Genomic DNA, 23,531 nt, shown 5'->3' with positions numbered 1-23,531 from the left:
GGACATGAACACATTTTATAAAGTATATAACAACATCTAGAAATTGTTGACAGTATCGCGGCTGCTAGATCTCCCCAACTTTAGTTCTGCTTAATTTCCTTACATACAGTTTGAGAATATCCCTATTGTAGGTCCACAGTCCGTAGTCCACAGAACTCGTAAACTAAAATGAACAATATATTCAATTATTCATCGGCGCTAATACTAAATGCAAACAATGATTACAATATTCCACTTACCATATACAAATCACGACATGTCCTACGCTTAAACATACGTAAAACATTTCAAAGAGTTTATCTGATCTATTCCGCGTATTCGCGCCTATAGCGAATCCAATTTTTAAAGACTTCTCTAAACATATACATTTGTATTCCGATTCCGTTCGGAAGTACTTATTTTCATCAACCATTTACCGATCTTTCAAACTGGTACGTTTTTCAGAGTATAAAATTTTATGGCATATGCTCTACCTCTTCTCAAGAAAAACGGCTTCTCGTGCAGCAGTGCTGTACACCAGGCACGTTAAAGAGCCATGTTGGTCTATTCGCAAAGACCTAGCTGAAGACATTCGGATAGGCCTATATCTAATGTGTTTCTCTTTAATATTGGGACTTTCTCTCTGCCCCTCTGGTCAAATTGCTCAGTGTTAGGAATGAAGTGGCTAACTGCCTTTGTATGTAAGATTTATACAAATTTTATGCTAGAAAAATGTTAATGAATGTTTGTATCCTATTATTATATCTGCAGAATTTCTTAGAATACGCTGGTACCCGCGGCCGGAATTCTGCCGTTCTAAGTTATAATATAGAAAAACATACTTTTATGACCTCATTAAACCATTACGTGAAATATTTAGTAAAATTAGTTGATTTTATTTATACGTACAAATCGATCGTCACCTTCGCAAAATCATATATTATAAACAATATTTTCAAAAAGCTTGGTTATTAGACTAGCGGGAGAACGGGCGGTGTCAACTGTGGTTTCCGTTCAATAACTCGAGTTAAAAAGGATTTATTGCATAAAACTTGGTATATAGCTAGCTAACATTGAGATGGAGTTTTGGATTGATATTCTAGGTCAATGTCAATCACTGTTTCTAAAAATATAAAAAAAAAGGTTTATGCTTACACTGATGTATTGTAATTAAACTTGGTCTATACGTCTATGATAGAAACTTATATCTATGTGTGTGATCACTAGGGCCAAGGTCAAAATCAACATAATAAATCTGCACACTTAGAAAATTCGACCATGGCACACGGGTCTAGAGCATTAGTATATTGTACATTTTGTAATATTGAGCAAATGGGTCGCGGTTGAGATCCCGGTCCGGGCACAACTTTTTTCTTTTCTTTTTCTGGTTTCTTTTGTACTAAAACAAGATTCATGTATATGCCATAGGGTCAAGGTCACCGTAACTAGGTCACAATTAATAGAATAGAAAACACAGTAACTAATGACTGGAGTCAGGAATGATGAATGTCAATGAAACATCTATGCTTGTTGTGTCTGTACTTCTGAATAGCATGACTGGATGCAGTTAAATACGTATAATTGAACATGACCCTTTTTTAAAGGAACATGATGATGTAATACAAAGTTTGAAAACCTGATTTTTTTGTAGAATTTCCACGTTTCTTGTTCATATTTGTTTCATTATAAAGTATCTAGGATAGATCTTCCTTAGTTTTCTTTTGAAAGAAACTAGAATAACTTTGGAAAAGAAGCTTTAGTCATGAAAGACCTTGATATGACAATACAAAGGTTGGGTGAATATTCGGTATTCATTAATAGAAGACCTTTCCAATAAATTTTATATTAATCATTTACAATTCAGTTCTGTGAACAGTAGTACACAGTGTTCAAATTAAAAGTATTTGATTTATAATTGCTAATAATTTTCAAATGTCTTTTTTTAGATACATGTACTTAAAATCATCGAGCGTTAAATTCCGTACATATTATTTTGCATATTTTTACGAAGACACAATTGCATTTATTCGGTAATCAACTAGTTTCTATACCTGTACTTTACTAAATACACAAATGGCAGGATTTTTATACAATTAATAGTGTATTGAAATTAAATTGGGTGTATATTATACATGTTAATTAACTGACTCCTAGCACGGTCGCTGTCTCGAATTCAGTCGGAAGTGGACTTTGACCAGAGTATCCTCGAGCATTTACTTCGACACGAATACTAGGCAGAGGTCCAGGAAAAATACATCGTGTACAAGTTACATTAGTTTTAAGAAAATTATATGAAAGATAAGTACATTTTGTACTTAAACGTTTTGGAAGCCATGCTACTTTAAGTTACTTTTAACTGTATACCTGAATACTTGGTTACGTATACATTTTGTGTGGTGATGGCAAACAATTAACTTATATACATGACAATGGGTACTTAAAATAGTTTGTGGTTTTATCAGATGTTCATGGGTCTGATGAGCTGTACAGTTTTGAAAGTATGTTTTTAATTTTTTACTAAAAAGCATCTTCAAAATGATAGGAGCATTAAGAAGAACGTAATTGGACCACTAAATCCAGGAAATGCAATTTGCTCTGGTAAATTAAAGTGTTTTATTTCGATTTGAGTAGTCAAACTACTAATGACGCGTTAACTGGTATGTACTTCACAAGAAAAACATGTATTTTACGATTATTTAACAAATAATCAAGGCCTTCGCGTTGTTTATCGTCTAATTTACCACGGTTCAGAGTTCAAATGCGTAGGAATTGAACCACGAGGGCGTTAGCCCGAGTGGTTAAATACTGAAGCATCTGAACGATGAACCGTGGTAAATTAGTCAATAAATCACAAGAAGGTCTTGATTTTTTATCATTCTGACATGCACGTTAATATATTTCAATAAATATTATGCTGGAATTCATTTACGCGAGGAGTAATGTATCGGACGTCAGGCGGCTACATGACGTCAAAACTGACGTCATAATGCTCTCTTACCGGTCCGTGCGTCAACCGTTGTTTATCGCAGGATATATTGCGTTTGATTTTCTTCTTTGTTTAACTGGAAATCAATTCGAGCCATGTCAGAATTAACAAATAATCAAGGCCTTCGAGTGGTTTATCGTCCGATTTACCACGGTTCAGAGTTCAGATGCGTAGGAATTGAACCACGAGGGCGTTAGCCCGAGTGGTTAAATACAGAAGCATCTTAACGATGAACCGTGGTAAATTAGACGATAAATCGCAAGAAGGCCTTGATTGTTTTCATTCTGACATGCTCATTGATATATTTTAATAAATGTAACGCTGGACTTCATTTACGCGAAGAGTAATGTATCGGACGTCATGCGGCAATTTGACGTCATAATTGACGTCATAATGCTCTCGCGTGTCAACCGTTGTTTATCGCAGAATATACAGAGCTTGACTTTCTTCTTTGTTTAACTGGAAATCAAATCGAGCCATGTTAGAATAAATGTTAAATTATTGTCCAGGTAAGAGTCATTTTCATGGGTATATTTACAGTCAGTGTACGTTTCATTCGAAAAATAATATAAACATCGTTCGTACGTGTAACTTCTCAAAGCTGGAACATTTCCAAGGTCACAACACACATCTTCAAACGCTTGCTTACATACGTCACGTCATATGATATGCTCACGGAAGTGCGCTAGAACATATGTTGTTCTAACAGCTGCCGTGGTTACTTTGTGTGACTTCAACTATACGCAACACTGGATTAATATAAATGCTGTTATTTACACAAACAAAAATGAAAATAAAAATCATGGTTTAAGTAGGTTTCGTTTGTGTCAGAAAGCTGCTCCTGCCAAAAGCTGTATAACCAATTTATTTCATACAAATGATGGAAAATACAAATCCGCGAATCATTCGCTTGCATATTGAACGTGTATTCTAAATTAAAACCAGTGTATTTCAAACCTAATTAAAATGGTAATATTTTATCTTAGTTAAACACTTCATATTAGCCTTTAACCAAGGAAATCCAGCGTAGTTATGTTTTTATTCCCAGTTACTTCATCTTCCACCTCCACGATTATTTCTGTCCCGCCGAAGAGCATCGATAGTTTCACTGCACGTTCAGGTTCATCGCATTCCTTGTCAAGCTCTATCCTCAATTTCCCTATCTCAACGCATCCTTCTTCGTCTGAGAAAAGCGGATCACTCTTTTCCGTAGCATAAATTTCGAAAAGCAAAGCCAACTGATCTTTCTTTAGTGTAAAATAACTTTTTGTTATTTGCGTTTCACCCGGTTTTACCGTTTGTCCTAATTCTATAAATTTGCTAAAGACATCTAGACATCTATCTCCGTCGTCAGATGTAAAACGCTTACTCTCTGGGTGTTTCCCCTCCACAAATAAAGGTGTATAGGTCGTGCCGTAAGTATATTTGAGAATTCTCTCGGTAACTGATAACGGATTGTGACCAAAAATCAGCGCTCCTCTTAGAACTACTGATGAAGCATCATACGGTATGACCACTTGAATTTCAGGCAATGCTTCTTTAATTGCATGTTGTAATAATGGTGACTCAGAATAACCACCAACCATGAGCAAGACTTTAACTTCTTTCATCATACCTTCTGACATCAGAGATTTAATGTGACTAGTTGTTTTCTTCAACGAATCTTCAAAAAGGTTAATAAAAACCTCATTGGAAAACTTTATTCTATCTCTTCTCTGTTCAATCATTCCTACATATTTCGATGACGTAATGTTTTCGTGTATGCTACACTGTGTTTCTGCAAGTAGATCAGCAAGAGATACTGGAAATCTCATCCCTATTCTACTGTTACTATCAACCATTGTTTCTCTTTTCTTGCATTCAAACTCTCTTAGCATATCAAGCCAGTCTTCCGTTTCCTCAACCTTAAATTTGTCGTACACTTCTTTGCCTACAACAGTAATCAGTAAATTCTCAAAAGCCTTGTCTACCATAGTACCTCCCCAATCACCACCACTGGCAGCTCTGACCTCTCTTAATGTATGTGCACTACCAGTCTCGTGCACCGTAACGTCTATCGTACCTCCTGTAAAATAGTTCATAGATGATGTCTTAAGTGTCTAGGTACATGTTTATTTCTACAAAACTGGATAATGAGTACCATAATATTCGAAACCAGACACGACTAAATGCCAAGCTTTTAGATTAAATAACGTGTAGAAAGCCATAGTCATAGACTAATTATATTTAGCTGGTAATTTTAGGAAGCCTAGACGATAATGCAAACACAAAATATAAGTCTAAATTTGAAATCGGAATTCCGCTCCAATGCAAAATTTATAAGAAACCCTCTCACCATGCATAATTCATGCATCTAATACCAAACCAGAATGGTTAAAAGGTGACATGCTAAATGTCAAAATTACCTCCAGCATCAACGACAATGTATGTGCTGCCATCTGGTAATTTAGATATGGAAAATTCACTTGAACCAACATTTTTATGGACAGACAAATGTCGGCAATATAACGAGGCCGCTTCTGGTTCCAGTGCTATTGTCAGCCTTTCTTTACAGATTCCAGCCTTCAAAGGAAATAATAAAATATGTAAACACTAAGCTTGAATTTTAGAATAATACACACAATTGTTAGCTTTCAATTTTTTATTATTTGTGCAACAACATTGATGTCCATATAATGCTAAAATAGAAACAGTAATTTACCTTTCCTGCGGCTTCTCTCATCAACTGTTTAGCAGCATCTGACCATATTGCCGGAACTGTCAGAACCCAGTGGATTTCAGATGATTTAAGTATGCCATCTATTCCTTTTCCAGCATTTGCCAGCATGTCATCTGCCAAAAACTTGACAGACATCGCAAAAATATCAGTTGCTAGAAGGGATTTGCCAAATTCGTCTTCTAATGTAATGTCTCTTTTCAAGTCCTTTTAAAAAACAATCAAAGTACTGAAAGTACAGAAAGGCTGGCTACCACAAAACACTCAATGAAAACTGTGCGGGAAAGATGTTTGCAAAATCTTAGATATTATGGGTTTTCTATATTAAACTAAAGCGAGCATAGGGTATTGTTGTGATCTTGATTAACTTGTGCATCCAAGTTAAAGTTCAATCAAGAAACCTAGTTTATCGGACGTAAACATGGGTCCAAGAGAGTAAACTATAGTTTAAGCCCGTTATACTGTGTGTTCGCTCGAAAATTTATGTTAGTATTCGATAATCATAGTTTTTCGACAAAGAATGTAATTGTTGGATAATTTGATTGCCGAGAACCATTGTATACGGACGTGAACCTATGTTTACGACCATGAACTTGGGTTTACGAGCGTGAACAACAGTTTATGAACGTGAACGTAGGTTTAAGTTCGAAAAACTTGGTTTCTCGAACAAAACTATGATTTTTGGTCATTATCCTATGTTCACCAGCGTTAACCTATGTTTACGGTTTTAAACCCATGTTCACGGTCGTAAACCTAAGTTCTCGATCGTTAACATAATTATGTTCACATTCGTAAGCTATGGTTTACACCCGAGAACCCTTGTTTACTTCCGTAAACATAGGTTCACGCTCGTGAACTTAAAATAACGGCCGAAATTCAAAGTTCAATTGAAAACCCTAGTTGAAACCTGGGCCGCCCGAAAATATGGGTAAGTATTAGAAAAACCTGGTTTTACGTTCGAAAACCCTTGTTTATCTGTAATTGTTAATTCTACTTTTTTTACCGTAAACCTTGGTTAACGTTATTATTGGACAATTGGCGTGCCATAACCGTTTATATATGTTTCTTACGAAGCGATAATAAACACTGAGGGACATAATATCAGATAAAATATAAAGGTAACAAACACAACATCTATATTTCAATATGCAATCCCCCACCCAACACACACATTATGTGTGAATGTAAGAAAATTGATCAAATGGGGCGATTTTCTTGTCGGAATGAGGGAAATTTTGGGCTCGAGCCCCGCTATAAACCGGACTGTTAATGATTATTGTCTAGTCATGTTGCTTCCTTAATACGATGGATAGAAAAATTGGCGTACCCGTAATAATGTATTTTTTAAGAGTATACAATTCCTACCACGAGATTACTTTAACTAATTTTTCAGGAGGGCGTAGGTTCAAACCCTACTAGGACCAAACTTTGTTCATTATTTTTCTTTTTTCGAGTAAGATAAACTGTTGATGATTATTGTCTAGTCATGTTGCTTCCTTAATACGATGGTTAGGAAAATTGGCGTACCCGTAATAATGTATTTTTTAAGAGTATACAATTCCTACCACGAGATTACTTTAACTAATTTTTCAGGAGGGCGTAGGTTCAAACCCTACTAGGACCAAACTTTGTTCATTATTTTTCTTTTTTCGAGTAAGATAAACTGTTGATGATTATTGTCTAGTCATGTTGCTTCCTTAATACGATGGTTAGGAAAATTGGCGTACCCGTAATAATGTATTTTTTAAGAGTATACAATTCCTACCACGAGATTACTTTAACTAATTTTTCAGGAGGGCGTAGGTTCAAACCCTACTAGGACCAAACTTTGTTCATTATTTTTCTTTTTCGAGTAAGATAAACTGTTGATGATATTGTCTAGTCATGTTGCTTCCTTAATACGATGGTTAGGAAAAATTGGCGTACCCGTAATAATGTATTTTTTAAGAGTATACAATTCCTACCACGAGATTACTTTAACTAATTTTTCAGGAGGGCGTAGGTTCAAACCCTACTAGGACCAAACTTTGTTCATTATTTTTCTTTTTTCGAGTAAGATAAACTGTTGATGATTATAGTCTAGTCATGTTGCTTCCTTAATACGATGGTTAGGAAAATTGGCGTACCCGTAATAATGTATTTTTTAAGAGTATACAATTCCTACCACGAGATTACTTTTACTAATTGTTCAGGAGGGCGTAGGTTCAAACCCTACTAGGACCAAACTTTGTTCATTATTTTTCTTTTTTCGAGTAAGATAAACTGTTGTTTTTAAAGACATATTATCATTGATCTGTCGTACAAAAGCGGAAATGTTTTATTTGATTAGCCATTTCTTAGTCATTTCTTGCTGTTTCAAATGAATTTGACCTGAAGGGTGAATGTTTAGACATCTTTGAAAATTGTAAAAGTTTTTGATTTTGCATTTATTTTTACAAAGTTTTGAATAAATGTATATAGGTAGGTTTTACTTCTGCCCTATGGTTCTTTATGAATGCATAAAGCAAGGTCATAATTTTCAAAAGTTGGAGCTTAATTTCTTTCCGATTAAATCCTTTTACTTGAGGCACTCGAGAAAAATTGTTATCGCCAATTTTATTTTGTGTTTTATCATTGTTACGCAATATTTTGAGGTTTCATTTAGAAAAATATTTGGTAAAATGAATTCTCTGTGATCATTTTGCACAATGGCTATCACTTTGAAATTTGTCTCTGTTTCAGCTGGCGGAAAAAAGACATAACTTATACAAAATTAACAAATAAACAACAAACAAACAAACAACAACGACACGGTAAAAGCCATTTAAAGATGAATCACAGTGCGAAATATGTTAACTTCAGAACTGTATCAAGTTAGTGCAATTGTTAAACACTACCAATACGGGTCCACTATCTTAATATAACCTGAAAAAAGTTGAAAACGTGTGTTTAAACAGAACTCGCTACATCTACACCCCCACCCTTAAAGCAAATTGGTAACAAAGCGCTTTTTACATTATATCTTTCAGTATTCGTCAGAATGTGTAAAACGAATTTAGTATAAAAATAGCCTAAAAACAGATATAATGTGGTCATTTGTTGCTTATCACGTTACTGTGACAATCACGCAGCGATTACGTCCCTTAGTACCTATAACAAATGATCTGAAAGAATAGTTTCTTAAAACTTAAGCCCTAAATATAAGACCTGACATAACTCATATCACTATAAGTTCATTTTAATTGATATTTCATATTTCTTATTTTCCACGTTATGTCAGATCGTCGAATAATGCGCAGTATAATTCATATCGACGATTGTTTCTCGGAACCAGCGTTTGTTTACTTAGCTCCTTATAGACCGAGGTCATAATCTATAACGAAGCGGTCAACGTTGAGTTAGTTCCATTCATACGGACATTTCATTCATGGAGGCGAATTAATTTACCATCATTATGCAATATTTTCTAATGTTATCTTTCAAGTATTTACCGTTAGAGAAATAAAACATTATAATAACATGTTTGCGAAAGTAGATCTATTGAAACAGGTAAGTTTAACAATCTTTATACAACTCTATGGCAAAACTGATTAACGTGGCGGACTATTTGAATTGCGCATGAAATTATATTTTGTGTTGTCAGTCTCAGCACCTGTTGAACTTTACAGAAACTCAACATATGGTTATAATAGTCTGGCGAATATCGCCAGCCTAAAAATGGTATGAACGCAATTTTACAAGCATACATATATATGGAGGGAGAAGGAAATATTAACAGCTTCGTTATTTGATTTTTGGCTGTAAAGCCACCACGGACAGATACGGGCGCGCGCGCGCGTGTGTGTGTGTGTTCGGGTTTAACGTCTTTTTCAACAATCAAATTTTTAGTCATATAAACGACGGTGTCTACTAGCAGTGAGCGAGCACAATGTCCAACTTTATAGTGCTGCCTCACTGGGATATCACGCCGTAGACACGTGGCATGATACCCCACCCTGTCACATAACTCTGACACCGGGCTGACCAGTCCTAGCACTATCCCCTTAATGCTGAGCGCCAAGCAAGGAAGCTGCTAGTACCGTTTTTTACGTCTTTGGTATGACGCGGCCGGGGATCGAACTCACGACCTCCCGCACTCGAAGCGGACGCTGAACCACTAGGCTACCGAGGCAGTGATATGGGTATGTAGCGGCTTTACTGTTTAAAACTGTTGGCAAAGATCTTGCTTAGGGTAGACATCTAGGTAGAACCACCGGTTTGTACAAGTCATGTATTATTATTATTATTATACAACTTGATGCTGAAGTGTTAATTATCTTTCTTTTTGCGATACTATGACATCAAACAATTTTACTTAAGTCTTACACTCTTTTTTCTTCAAATTTTAGTGTTTCTTGCAATTGAACCAAGCTTTCAGTAAAGTAATAAATAATTTACTTTTCTATTAAGACATCGGTTTCACTAACAAACTGTTTTCCCTTTGTATCGCTTATGACCTTTTTTCAACTATGTAAGATATAATACTAGTCTATAATCTACCTAGTCTGCCGGGTATGTGTTCGATAAAACAAATTACAGCTAACGATCAGTTTCTTTTTATGAATCTATAGTGATTACTTAACATAACCCCTCTCCCATTTTCGTGTCAAATTTATGCCATATGATACCGAGATTGAATATTCAATAAATATAGTAATATTTGTAAATAATTCACCTTCCCAAGTTTTTTGAAGAGTTTCATTTTGAATCTTTTAAAGAAGTAGTAATTTCCATGCTGGTTCTTATCAACCAAATCTCTGAATTCATTTTCGGCATCATACCCAAACGCTTGAAATGTTTTTCCATCTGGTTTTATCAAAAGACAGGTAGGCGTTTTGTTCGTCACAAGATTTCCTGATTTGGACAGCCAATGTTTAACTGTTGCTTTTGTTGGGTCCGCCTCATACTCGTGCTTAAATGAAAAGGCCCAGCCGGAATAGGTCGTCCCAAAATCTATAGCTCCAACTAAAAATCTCGTAGCCTTTAAATTTATATGGAAAAAAAAAAGAGAATATTTTATAGTGAAAATGACATTGAAAATGTTTCTAATAAAGACTCACGTCGTAGTTATATTACAAGTTAAAGAATATTGTCTCTCTACTTTCGTTTCCAAATACATAGTATTATAATAAAATTAAAATGGAATACATGTTCAAAAAGAAAACAGTTAAAGTATATAGCTACGTATTATAGAAAATAATGCAAATTAAAGATTATTGTCCTGAAAAATATATAACTTTGAAAACATACCATTTCTTTTCTTTATTCGAAACAGGAAGTAATATTTGATTATACTCTTAGATAAACAATGTCAGAGCATATCTATACATGTAAACAATGTCAGAACATATCTATACATGTACAGGTTGAACACACCTAAATCAGGCTATTCTTTATTTCATGTAGAATACACATCCTTGATAATATTATATTGGCATTTTCTAGAATGTCATATTTTCAGAGGCTTAAATTCCAATCAAAAATTATACATCTACTATAGACAAAGTAAAAGAAAAAGGGATTAGAAAGTTTAAATAAGCTTCATTAAGTACCACCCCCTAAATTATCTCTTTTAATTTTCACTTCTTTCAGCGCCACTTTTGTTACGCCGCCATTTATATATAGCAAATGATAGTAGTAACTAAATAGATTTCGACAGAATGCTTCAAACAGGCCTACATACTAAAACACAGTACAGTAAAACGGTGCTATTGAGAAAGGACACGGGGAAGGAAGAACTGATATGTCTCTTTATATTTGAACTACTTGTCTTACATTTGGTTTGCTAGTGGTCAGCCATTTTCATCCATCAGTGGTTCGTCAAAATTCCCGAGACCAACAACTAGTCAAGGTTTTACCCAGCTGTACCTCAAGTAGTGTCCAAAGGAGAAACTTGGGTCTTTACCACAATCAAAAGTTAAAAGAAACGTTGATTAAATGAACAAAAATTAATTTCTTTGAAAACGCTAACTTTATTCAAAGTAAAAGTGGTGCATTAAAATCAGATTTGACAATACACGGTAAACACGAAATGTTTATATGCTCTTCTGATAAAATTCTACTAGGCTACGCGTAGTCTATTAACAAACTTCTATCAGAGTCATATTCGTAAGCTGTTATATACGTGACTGCTGCTGCTGCTGCAAAAAAAAAAAAAACAACAACAAAAAAAAAAAAAAAAAAAAAAAAAAAAAAAAAAAAAAAAAAAACTAGTGATAAAAAGACAATCTTAATAGAATATCTTAGGTCAAATTACATTATGCTCAAATATTTACTTCTCATCACCTTGGTATTTTAAACTGTATTATAGTGTTTGTCAATAAGTGTGTATTTGTACTTAACCCTGCGTCAGTCTGACACTATCATTGCTAATTTAGGCAAGAAAGAAAAATACATTATACCTGTTTCTTGAACAAAATCAGGGTAGGTAGGTAGACATTTTTCTATCTTTAATGTAATTTTATTTCATGTGAAAGTGTCCTAAACAAGAGCTGTCGGAGGACAGCGACGCTCGACTTTTTTGTCACTAAAAATAAGAAGAAATAAAAGAACTTTCCTATATTATGACTTTTCATGCGACTGTCTTTCGTCGTGCGGCTACCGACACGTATTATACATGAGCGAAAATTATATTTTATCGCCTATGAATCGGGTCAGTTTATTTTCAATGAGAAGTATAGGTGTTAGGGCTACCATGGACTCTAGACTGGAGGAACAGACAACTGTAATAAAATTCCCGCGCTCTTTTAGAGGGTGAAAAACCTTGTCAAACTTTTCAAATGTTGCAAAAACGTTTTTCTAAAGCCTACATATCCCGCTCAAACGTTTAAAGCTGGATGGCACAGTTTAGAGAGGGCAGGGCAATATTGAGGGACAACCCTAAGCCAGGGAGACCTGCTGAGACAGTGACACCTACAATGATGGCGAATGTTGGAAGTTTTTGTCAAAAAGATTGCTGGAGGTAGCTAATCAGTTTAGGATCGGTAGAGCGTCGGCACATAAGATTTTACACGTAAAATTATGAGCCAGGTTAATGCTAGGTAGGTGCCGAAACAGCTGACAAAAGACCATAAGGCATCAAGGGTGACCATAGCAAAAGAATTCTTTTGGGCGTTTCAACCGTGATGAAAATAAATTTCTGAAATGTATTGTCACTGGGGTTGAAATGTTGATTCTCTATGCTGAAACTGGAACAAAAGCCCCAACTCTTAAGACGATTAAGCTCATTTCATGCCAAGTCAAATCTATAAACTCCAAGAAGAACTGAAAAAGTTGCATCCCATGCTAGGCCAGAAAAAATGTCCTTTTTGCATGACAATGTCCTCTCTCATACTGCCTCATCAGTAGACCTTATCAGTTCTTTCAAACTTTTGGCCCCACACGCCATACAGCCCAGACCTTGTCCCTGCGACTTTTATTTCCTTTCAGAACTGAAAGCACGGATTGCTCGAAACAAATATAAGACCAGGGCGGCTTTGATTTCAACTGTAAATTTATGTGTACCTCAGCAGTAGATCTACTTCATGGTTTGCAGAGGCAATTCAAAAGCTCCCACGAATATGACATACTAGTAGGTGGGAAATACTTTGAAAATTGATAAAAAAAAAAGAAAAAAAAAAATATTGAAAGATTTTTGAGAAAGAGCAAAAAGTCCGGATATTTTCCAACCGCCCCTCGTAAGATTACCAAAAATTGCTCAGTTGAAAAAGCGGCAAAACTTTGTAAAATAGAAAAACAGAGTTATGTTACCTCTGTATTGCATGTCATAAAATCAAAGTTAACAAGCTCAAGTGTGTGAAGTTCGAATCCATTCTAAGTGGTTCGTGAAATACCAGCTGATAAACAAAATCACACCCAATAATTGCTAAGTCAAAAAAGGGCATAACTTTGTAAAAAAGCAAAGTAGAGCTCGTCGGATCATTACAAGTCAGGCGCGTAGCTACCTTTACGCAGGTACGTGGCAAACATACACAATTAAATTGGCTAATCTCTGAAATAAAAAGTCTGTATCATGCAACGGAGATTGCTTCATACATAATCATGAAAGCAGAAGGGAATGCCCGTAGGAAGCTTGCCATGATGCGCAAACTTGCTGGAACGACGTGGGGAGCAAATGAGCAAATACTCAAGACAGTATATCAGGGATTAGTGAGACCCCATTTAGAGTATAGCTCAACTGCCTGGTCCACTACTGCCAAAACTAACCAACAGGCTTTAGACAAGGTTCAGAACCAAGCATTGCGGATCATGACAGGTGCTACAAAGTCTACACCAATCTCCTTCATGGAGAAGCTAACAGGCACACAGCCGTTACAAGACAGAAGACATGCAAAGGTTGTGCTTCAAGCAGAGAAGTTCAGGTCTTTTCAAGACCATCCCATAAAAGCCAAGCTAGATGGCTACACAAAGAATCGGCTCAAACGTAGCAGCTTCGTACACGAGGCAAAGAAACTCAACCGAGAGTTCAAAACTGAGCTGAGCGTACCAACGACTCCCCTAGGTAGTGAAGACATTATAAACCCTCTATCGAATGTTCTGTCCTCAGTGACTGCGAGACTTGCTGTTCCTCGTCTTGACCGCGGAAAGCAAAAGGATGAAAGCATTCGGAAGAGCCTCACACTTGCTATGATCAATGAAGACTATCCTCCGGAATCATGGACTCATGTCTATACAGACGGATCAGCCACATGCGCCGTCAAAGATGGAGGAGCAGGAGTTTTCATTCAATACCCATCTGGCAAGAGACGAAACACTACATGCAGCCACAGGAAAACACTGCAGCAATTACAAGGCAGAGACTGAAGCACTCAAGAAGGCCGTCTCAATGGTTGAATACTCGGCAGAAGAAAGCTCCTCAGTCGTCTTTCTCACAGATGCACTGTCTCTCATGGAAGCTCTGATCAACAATAAAGCTCTGCAGCTAGCCAGGTGAATGAAGAGCCTGAGTATAACCTGCAAAGTAGCACTTCAGTGGATTCCATCCCATTGTGGACTTGCAGGCAATGAAGAGGCAGACAAACTGGCTAAGCTAGGAGCTCATTCAGAACAACCAAGAGAACCTGTGAGTTACAAGGAGAAAGTCACCATCATCCTTGATCGGTCTGAACAAGTGATGATGGTCAGGCTCCGCTCAGGGCACAACAAGCTCAATGCTCACATGTACAAGAAATACAGACTGGCACCATCGCCAACTTGTCCATGTGATGAAGATCAGACTGCGGAGCATATACTCCAGAGATGTAAAAGGCATGATCAGGAGCGAGCTGCGACTTGGCCGATAGATACCTCAATCCACCAGAAACTGTATGGAGGCATTGAGGATCTGCGGCAAACCAGAAGTTTCATCGAGGCTACTGGACTGACAGTGTAGTCGCGAACGACAAGAAGAAGAAGAAGATACATAGTCATTGCTTATTTCATATTCTGTTTATAGCCAACTATCGGGACAAGCAAAATATGTTCGTTATTAAAATATATAGCTAACATGTTCCTTAGGGCATTATTTGTATAACAAACTGATTTATATAACAAGTTGATTTAACATGCGTTGAAATTCACCATTTGTCTTTGTAGTTTAACTTTGCAATTCATTCCGTTATCCTACTACTTATTTGAATACTTATTTTGTAATAACTTGAACATATGAAATAATACAATCATACGCCGTCTATGCTAACGGTTTAAAAAGGCATACTTATATAATAGAACTATAACACAATGAAAATGAAAAAAAAAAGTTGGCTTTCAAGCCTAAAAGAAATTTTGAATAGGCTAATTTTAATAATACTGCGACCCATCTGTTCCACAGCAAAAAAAGACCTCTTTAGCCCAACAATCTGGACACTGTGCCACAGCGGAACCATTTTAAAGTTACAGTGACTTTGACCCTGATCAAAGTGACCCCCAATACATTCCCAAACTTTGTGTTTGATAAAAGTTATCTATACACCAAAAGATAATAAAAAGTTTACTGACAATAGGTGCACCCAATAAAATATGTATTTTATACTTCTTTGGTGTACCGAGACTGAAGATAATGAGCATTAACCTTTTTTCTATTTTTAGTAACAGTAACCCCAAATATCATCAAAAGCTAATTCTTCAGATAAGCTTGCACACCAAATTTGGTGACAGAAAGTTAGTCCAAACTAAAATTATAAAGTCTGTTTTTAATAAGTGAGACATTCGCCCTTGACTCAGTGGCATAAAATGATCTTTTTTATTACAAAATTTAGGATCTCATAATGATTTTAACCGCGATCCATCTGTTCCACAACACAAAAAGTAGCTTTGACCCAACGCTCTTAACCAATGCGTCACTATGGAATTTTCTAAGTTTTAAGATTATTTTTGTTTTGCTAACCTTGACCTCACTGACCCCATATACAATTCCAGTCTTTGTTTTTCTATAAGCTACCTATAGGCCAAGCTTTTTTCAATACATCAGTGCAAACCAGTTATCGAGCGAAAACCGCTTTTTTCTATTTTTAAGCAACATTGACATTGACCTTGACCCTAGTGACCTCGTGTACAATTCAAAATGCCATCTCTTTGAAAGCTACCTATATACTCGTACTAACTTTCATTTGAATCGGTAACTCATGTTATTGATTGGAAACGCCCACTCGCCTGCCATTCGCCAATCTAATTACCTTTTTTTATAAACCTGGTTACACGATAAAGCAGGGTTATGGAACATGTGCAGTTCATCACAGTGCAAAAGTGTGTGAGATTTAAGTAATTGAGAAAACAGCTTATATACATAAAAAAAAATAAAAAAAAATACAAATATGGACGCTGGCATAGATGCCAACAAAATGGCGGAGTGCAGTGGCTCTGTATATTTTCGAATAATTACAGTAAAAGTGATCACAGATATATAAAAAAATAGCCCTAAAATAGGCTAGAAGGGGCCTCTATTTGCATGCTGATCGAGTTACCCGGAACACAGATTTTTTCTGGCCTTACAACTAAATTCAGTAAAGATAAAATCCCGCCCACTTAGTTCAATAGGGATAGCGCCGATCTACGGATCACGGGATCGCGAGTTCGATCCCCGTATAAAAGACATTGTCTGAAATCATTTGTCCCCCACCTCTGACTCATTTGGGAAGTTGACAGTTACTTGTAGGTTTGTACTGGTAGAGTATCCAGGACCACTGGTTAGGTGATCTGCCCGCCGTTGCATAACTGAAAACGGCGTTAAACCCAAACAAACACACAATAAAGATAAAGAAGGCAGAAATAGAATCTTAAAATGGCCTTAAATATAAAAAAGGGCATTCTTACCTGCTGTTTTCTAATTCTTTCACAGCACACAGCGTCGTGCCTTATCTGATGCTTAAGAAAACAAATGATGTATGATTTTAACCCAAAAAATCAAACCAGTTATAAATAGCATGTTCTGTTTCATATAACTTTGTTTTAATGCACACTGTACCATGTGCAGTTACACAATGTGCACTGTACAACACCTAATTTTGGTGGTAATTATGGCGCTACCCTTACGGAAATATTATAGTTTGCCGCGAACACTTGCTGCGATCATTCCGCGAATATCCGGCGAACATGGCGCGAACACTTTTGATACAGTTGGTATAATTGTTCGCGGGATGTTCGTTTGGTGTTCATTTTTCACATGCAAATTAGTTTTGGCGCGAACAAGTTGCCGCGAACTTTCCGCGAACAAGTAGCAGTGAACTTCCCGCGAACTAGTTGCTGCGAACATGCCGCGAACTAGTTGCTGCGAACATGCCGCGAACTAACTGAAAACCATCACTACAGAAATTGTGTACAAAAAAGCATGTACAGAAAAAGTGCAAAAACAAATAAATTAATAGGAATCAGGGATCTAAATTTATTGAATAAACTTGAACACTGAGGTTGTAATAAATTCAGATTGTCAATGTCTGAACTTTTTTTTATATCATATTTGGAGCATTTTAAACAAAGTTTTAATGATAAAATATGTTTGAATTTTAACTGTTACTTGTCATTTCAACAACAGTGTCTGAGTGCATGTATTCATTTCATCCGAATGTTTTTTTCTTCACACTGCTTATAAGTTATATGTATCACTACAAATCTGTCATAGTTTTACATGTTAATCATCAGACTTATGAAGCTTAGAAATTGTCAAAATAAGCTAGTTTTATATTTCTTTTTAGATAATCCGATACAGCTCTGCAAAAGGTTAAGCATATCTGTTTCATTTTCAAAATTCCTTATGTTTATTGAGATTTATGAGTAAAGATATTAAACATAAATTTTCCGACTTACCACAAAAAAAGTATATATTCCTATCAGCCTCTAAGAATCACTTATGAAAACTGTCTGTAATGCACACAGATTTTCTTCTAAACATGTCCAGAATATCTGGTTGTAATTAACTTATCAGACTCATACTGTGACCTTACAGATAATGTTATAAATTAATTGATCTACAATTACCTGCTCTTATAAAAGCTCTTCAGTAACAGTTTACCAAAAGATTATAATCTTCTTAGTTCTTCTCGCGAACATGCCGCGATCATTGGTCTTCCTGCGAATATCCCGCGAACTAGTATCAAACCAATCGCGGCATGATCGCGGTAGCAGCGAATATCCCGCGAATACTTCCTGCGAATAGGTATGTTCGCGGCATGTTCGCAGCTTTTTGACCATTTCGTAAGGGTACTGGAGGTAGAGATCTGGCCTCTATTTGTAAAACATTTTCAATCTTGGCCGAGATTGATAATGAAACTTTATTTCTTATTAATATCTGAATGTCTGGTAAAAATTATATGTTAACTGAATGACTATTTTCACATGACAACCATGAGGTATGGATGTTCAGTCTCATTTGGAATTTAATCTTGAAGTTCTAGTAAAAAGTGCCAGTGTACTGCTATTTCGTTTGAAGAGCGCCAACACGCCAAAACGACAAACTAGCGCGCCAATATGACAAATACCATATTTTCTTTAATACAAATTGAATAAAGGTACATGTACTTGGTTATTTCCCCATGTTCTTCAACTTTTTCCCTGAATCCTTTTTTAAAACGAAATTTTCACCAATAACCCATTTTGTATACTAAAGAAAGATATCTGCCATTTATTTTTCCATTTATGATTAAATCCTGACAAGTGGCCTAACAAAAAAAGGCATTTATTAATTGTTCTACAATACTATCTAATGTTTGGTACCAAAATTTAAATCAGTTCGTAAACAAATTGGTGTGCATTTTAGATTTTGAGTTATACCTGAGAGTTAGTGTATGAAAAAATGAAACAAAAACGTCGGGGAATTTTTTGAAATATTTAAACTTAAAAAGTGCACACTTTCTTTTGGAACTGAGTATAAATCCTTCACATCAGTCGGTATCGTTAAAATACATGGCCAACAGGAGCGAGGCTAGTTTTCCGTGTTCGGCCCACATTCTTTGTACTTTTAGTTTCATTTGATTGTTAATATTTCTCTAACTCGTCTTACTTCAATGCCTACATTACCCATCTTCCCAAAAATAACTTCGCATGCATACACCAATGTAATTGACAACTTCTAAAATCATCCTGTCAGAAAACATTGGCACTATTTTTAAAAAAATTCACATATATTTTCATTGCGTGACCATCTACCAAAACTGTTCAAGGATGGTGGGAAGCTCGTGATCTAGGGCCATAATGGTCCTCTTGTTCCTACAACTTAACTTGAGCCTGATGTTCAATTATAATGTTGGTGTTGTTTTTTACAGTCACATGAGATTTTCTACATCACAGTCTACCAGGTATACTATAGGTGCGTTCCGAAAGAATGGTTTTGTGGCATAACGTTTCAAGAAAAAAAAATTGGGCATAAATAGAAGTCAATAGCGAATCTAATAACTAGAGTATTGACGGCAAAATGGCAACAGTGCTGAGCCCGTAATTAACACAGTCTCAATAATTCTCTAAAAAGAATTTTGACCCCCAAGTGTGACCTTGATCTTTGGGATGGGGCCAGCGGTTTGCGTTCGACCGTCTTATCGAGGCAGCAATGTTTTGACTACCCTATGAAGTTTGAGGAATGTAAATCAAAGCGTTGTTTAGTTGTTAGGAAACCGTATTCAGCCTTGAGGTCACTGTGACATTGACAATTGACCTCTATAATAAAAGGGGTGATCTTATGACCAAAGTTAATCACTCCAGGACGTTTAACGACATTAGGCCAAAGCGTTCTTTACTCTTTTAAGTAGAAACCATTTCCAAGGCGAGTATGAATCTGAGGCCCATATGGAAGATTGGGAAACCAGATAGTCTTTACTTACTTACATACTTACTTACTTACCTACTTTGACGAACTTACCCTCTATACAATAGGGGTCATCTATTGACCACATGTAATCATTCTATGAAGTTTTATCGTTGTGAGACCAAACAGTCTCTAAACAATGGTCTACCGACAGACTGACCAACCATCTTCTTAAAATCAGACATCATATCTAAAGAATAGCGCGATACTGTATCTCGAATTTTGGATAAGGCAAGGAACATGGCAATGCCAAGAAGCCTGGTTTTCAAGGTCTTGACTGTTGTCACTGGAAAATGATGTGACTACATGTGTACAAGAAGGTAGTAACCGCACAGTTGTAATGTGCATCATGATTCGGATGACTACCTTAAGTTTACAACATTAAATCTCATTAGTCTGTGCTAACTTAGGTAAGCAGGTGTTAGATATCCAGCGGACATGCAAGTTGCCAAGTATGAATATTACATGCATGAAACGTTTGCTCATACCCATATTGCTGTAGTGTCAGATCATTCGAGTAGTATGCTCTAATTTTTTGTACAATTGCACATGAACTGGGTTACAGTTTGTAAACAGTCTAAATAGTAGCAAGAAATGGTCTGGCTTTGAGACACTGATGGATTACTGACCTTTTTATCAATAAAAGCATGGACGTAAATATCAACGCAATCCCAACTTGAGCTGCCTGCAATCCAAGTTTCACCGCTGTATCTCATTCCTAACTAAAGCTATTGAGAATAAACTGGTTTTTTTCTTTTAAATGAAATTAACCTTGACCTGAGCAGGAAGGTCTAATACGTATCAGTTGCTCCAGACCTGAGTAAGCTAACCTTTTTTCTTAGTAAAGCTATATACACCATGGGTGACAATAGGTGCAACTGTTTGACCCAGCCCGCCCACTTTCCAATAAAACAAAAGCACCGTTCTAACAACCAGAGGCTTTGTTTTGAATCCTGGTTAGAAAGGAAGAATCGTTCAGGCTCAGACTCACCTTTTTTGACCTACTGGATCCAGAATAATAGTGACCGTCTACAGACCACAAACAATAATACTATCAAGTTGAGAACTTTAGGTCAAAGTTTTCTCTAGGCATTGCTTTAAAACCAATAATGACTAGAAGATACTTTTGCGGAAAAGCGCATGTCTCCTCCAATGCATAGTCGTATGAGCAAGAAGTCAACAGGGGACAGGAGCGGAAGTCAGAGACACTGACGGTTGGCTACTATAGGGATCATCTACTTGGCGTGTCCATTCATGATCCCACTACGTTTCAACATTCTGGGCCTAATGGTTCTCAAGTTATGAATTGGAAACTGTTTTTCTATGTTCAAGCCTTGTGACCTTGACCTTTGATTGAGTGACCCCAAAATCAGTAAGGGTCATCTACTCTGCATGTCCAATCATCCTATTAAGTTTCAACATTCTGGGTCAAGTGGCTCTCAAGTTATTGATTGAAAAATGTTTTCGATGTTCGAAGCACCCTGTGACCTTGATCTTTCATAGAGTGACCCAAAAAATTATATGGGTCACCTATTCTGCAAGTCTTATCACCCTATGAAGTTTGAAGGTTCTCAAGTTATTGACAGGAAATAGATTTCCATGTTCAGTCCGCTGTAACTTTGACCTTTAATAGAGTGATCCAAAAATCAATAGGGGTCATCAACTCTGCATGTCCAATCATCCTATGAACTTTAAACATCCTTGGTCAAGCGGTTATCAAGTTATTGATCGGAAATGGTTTTCCATGTTCAAGCCCCTTTGACCTTGGCCTTTAACAGTGACCCTAAAATCATAGGGGTCATCTACCCTGAATGACCAATCATCCTATGAGGTTAAAGGTCAGTAGTTCAAATCCTTCTTTGTTTCATATAAAAAACGACAACTTCAGGTCGTCTTTACGTATCTTTAGAGAACATCACTTTTTCCTACACCTATTTTTCATGAAAGTTCTATCACAAATTAACGAAAAAATGAAAAGAAAATAGGGGGTTATGTAGTTCCTAGTGAAATGCTAGTCAGTTGTGGTCTGCTACCCTAAAAATGGCGTCCGCGCAATCAACACCTACTTTCGGTTTCAATCTGCAAAACTGACCATGTTGGGTGTATGAACATGAAAACCATCTCATTTCATGCAGAATGTATTCTAGTAGTGAACATGGTGATTAAAGCACTCGTTCTACATGAAATTGCGCAAAAAAATGGACTTCTTTCGACTACACCACGGAAGCACATTTTCGACCGAATTACTGACCTTTATTCCTATGAAGTTTCAACATTCTGGGTCAGGTGGTTCTCAAGTTACTAACCGGAAACAGTTTTCCATGTTCAGGCCCGTGACCTTGACCTTTAACAATGACCCAAAAATCAATATGGGTCATATACTCTGCATGACCAATCATCCTATGAAGTTTCAACATTCTGGGTCAAGTGGTTCTCAAGTTATTGGTCGGAAATGGTTTTCTATATTCAGGCCCCTGTGACTTTGACCTTTGATGGATTGGCCCCCAAAACATTAGGGGTCATCTACTCCATAAGCCCTGCCACCCTTTGAAGTTTGGAGATTCTAGGTCAAATGGTTCTCTAGTTATTGATCGGAAATGAAGTGTGACATAAGGAAGGACAGGGTAAAAACAACATATCCGCCCCCACCCCCCCCCACGTGTGTGTGTGTGTGTGGTGAGGGGGGGGATGCAGAGACATAATTATGTACAGACTTTTAGACAATGAACAAATCAGTAGGGCTAGGGTAGGAGGCATACTTTCAAAATCAGGACCACCGCCTACAGGTGCCACCGCTCATCTGCATGTGCTAGACAATATGTAAGAAGAGTTATAGTTCAGATTTTCTAAATACAAAAAGGGCCATAAATCTGATAAAATGCATAATTATCAGAGTTATGGGTCTTGCCCTACATAGTCCCCTTATGATGATAAACAAGTGTTCAAAGTTTTAAAGCTGTATCGATCTCTTGTAGCTTTTGAGAAACAGCGGTCCTAAACAAAAATTTTAACCAAGAAACCATACATGTGATAAATTCAGAATCCCAAAACTGGAGGTTTGCCATTTTTCAGCTGGAGTTGGGGTCTCAAAACTGGAGGTTTTTCATCGACATAAATTAAGCGCGCGGACACATATAACTTAGAGGCAAAATGAAGAAACTCAAATTGTCAAAGTATAAAAAGGGCCACAATTCAAACAAAATGCATATCAGAGTTATGGGTATTGGCCTACATAGTCCCCTAATGATGGTTAACTTGGCCTACATAGTCCCCTAATGATGGTTAACAAGTGTGAAAAGTTTCAAAGCTGTAGCTCTTACAGTAATTGAGAAAAGGTGGACATAAACAAAAATTTACACCAATGCAGACACAGACGATCAAGTGACAATACCGCATAGATTTTTTTAAATAATCAGACACATTACCAAATACAATTTGAATAGACAAAAACATTAATTTTCTAAATGACCCGACATATACTGGATTTCTCTTGAAAAACTGAGGTTTGTGTGAAATTGGTGTAAATTTAACGGAAATGCTCTTATTGTCATAACAAACATATG

At 36.5% G+C, this 23,531-nt stretch overlaps 1 protein-coding gene across 1 annotated transcript; it reads right to left on the bottom strand.

Moving 5' to 3' along the window:
- Window positions 1-3,765: 3,765 nt before the first annotated feature.
- On the bottom strand, window positions 3,766-19,191 carry LOC128553864 (heat shock 70 kDa protein 12B-like). The gene is made up of 5 exons (XM_053535055.1): window positions 19,171-19,191; window positions 10,375-10,680; window positions 5,667-5,888; window positions 5,371-5,527; window positions 3,766-5,030 (listed from the first exon to the last, which is right to left on the bottom strand). Exons 1-5 carry the CDS (start codon window positions 19,189-19,191, stop codon window positions 3,973-3,975), a joined length of 1,764 nt encoding a protein of 587 aa, XP_053391030.1. The 3' UTR covers window positions 3,766-3,972.
- Between the last annotated feature and the right edge of the window lie 4,340 nt (window positions 19,192-23,531).

Source organism: Mercenaria mercenaria, unplaced genomic scaffold (genome assembly GCF_021730395.1).
Source record: "Mercenaria mercenaria strain notata unplaced genomic scaffold, MADL_Memer_1 contig_4411, whole genome shotgun sequence".
NCBI classification, from domain to species: Eukaryota; Metazoa; Mollusca; class Bivalvia; order Venerida; family Veneridae; genus Mercenaria; species Mercenaria mercenaria.
Note: the sequence above shows the minus strand (reverse complement) of the source record. Positions and strands in the feature narration are given on the sequence as shown.

Bases quoted from the DNA above. Each gene is read 5' to 3' on its own strand.
- LOC128553864 (XM_053535055.1), bottom strand. From the start codon at position 19,191: ATGGGTAATGTAGGCATTGAA. The intron at 10,681-19,170 runs GTAAGACGAGTT...ATAAATTTAAAG, and splicing joins TGGGTAATGTAGGCATTGAA to GCTACGAGATTTTTAGTTGG. The intron at 5,528-5,666 runs GTAAATTACTGT...TTTCCTTTGAAG, and splicing joins TGAGAGAAGCCGCAGGAAAG to GCTGGAATCTGTAAAGAAAG.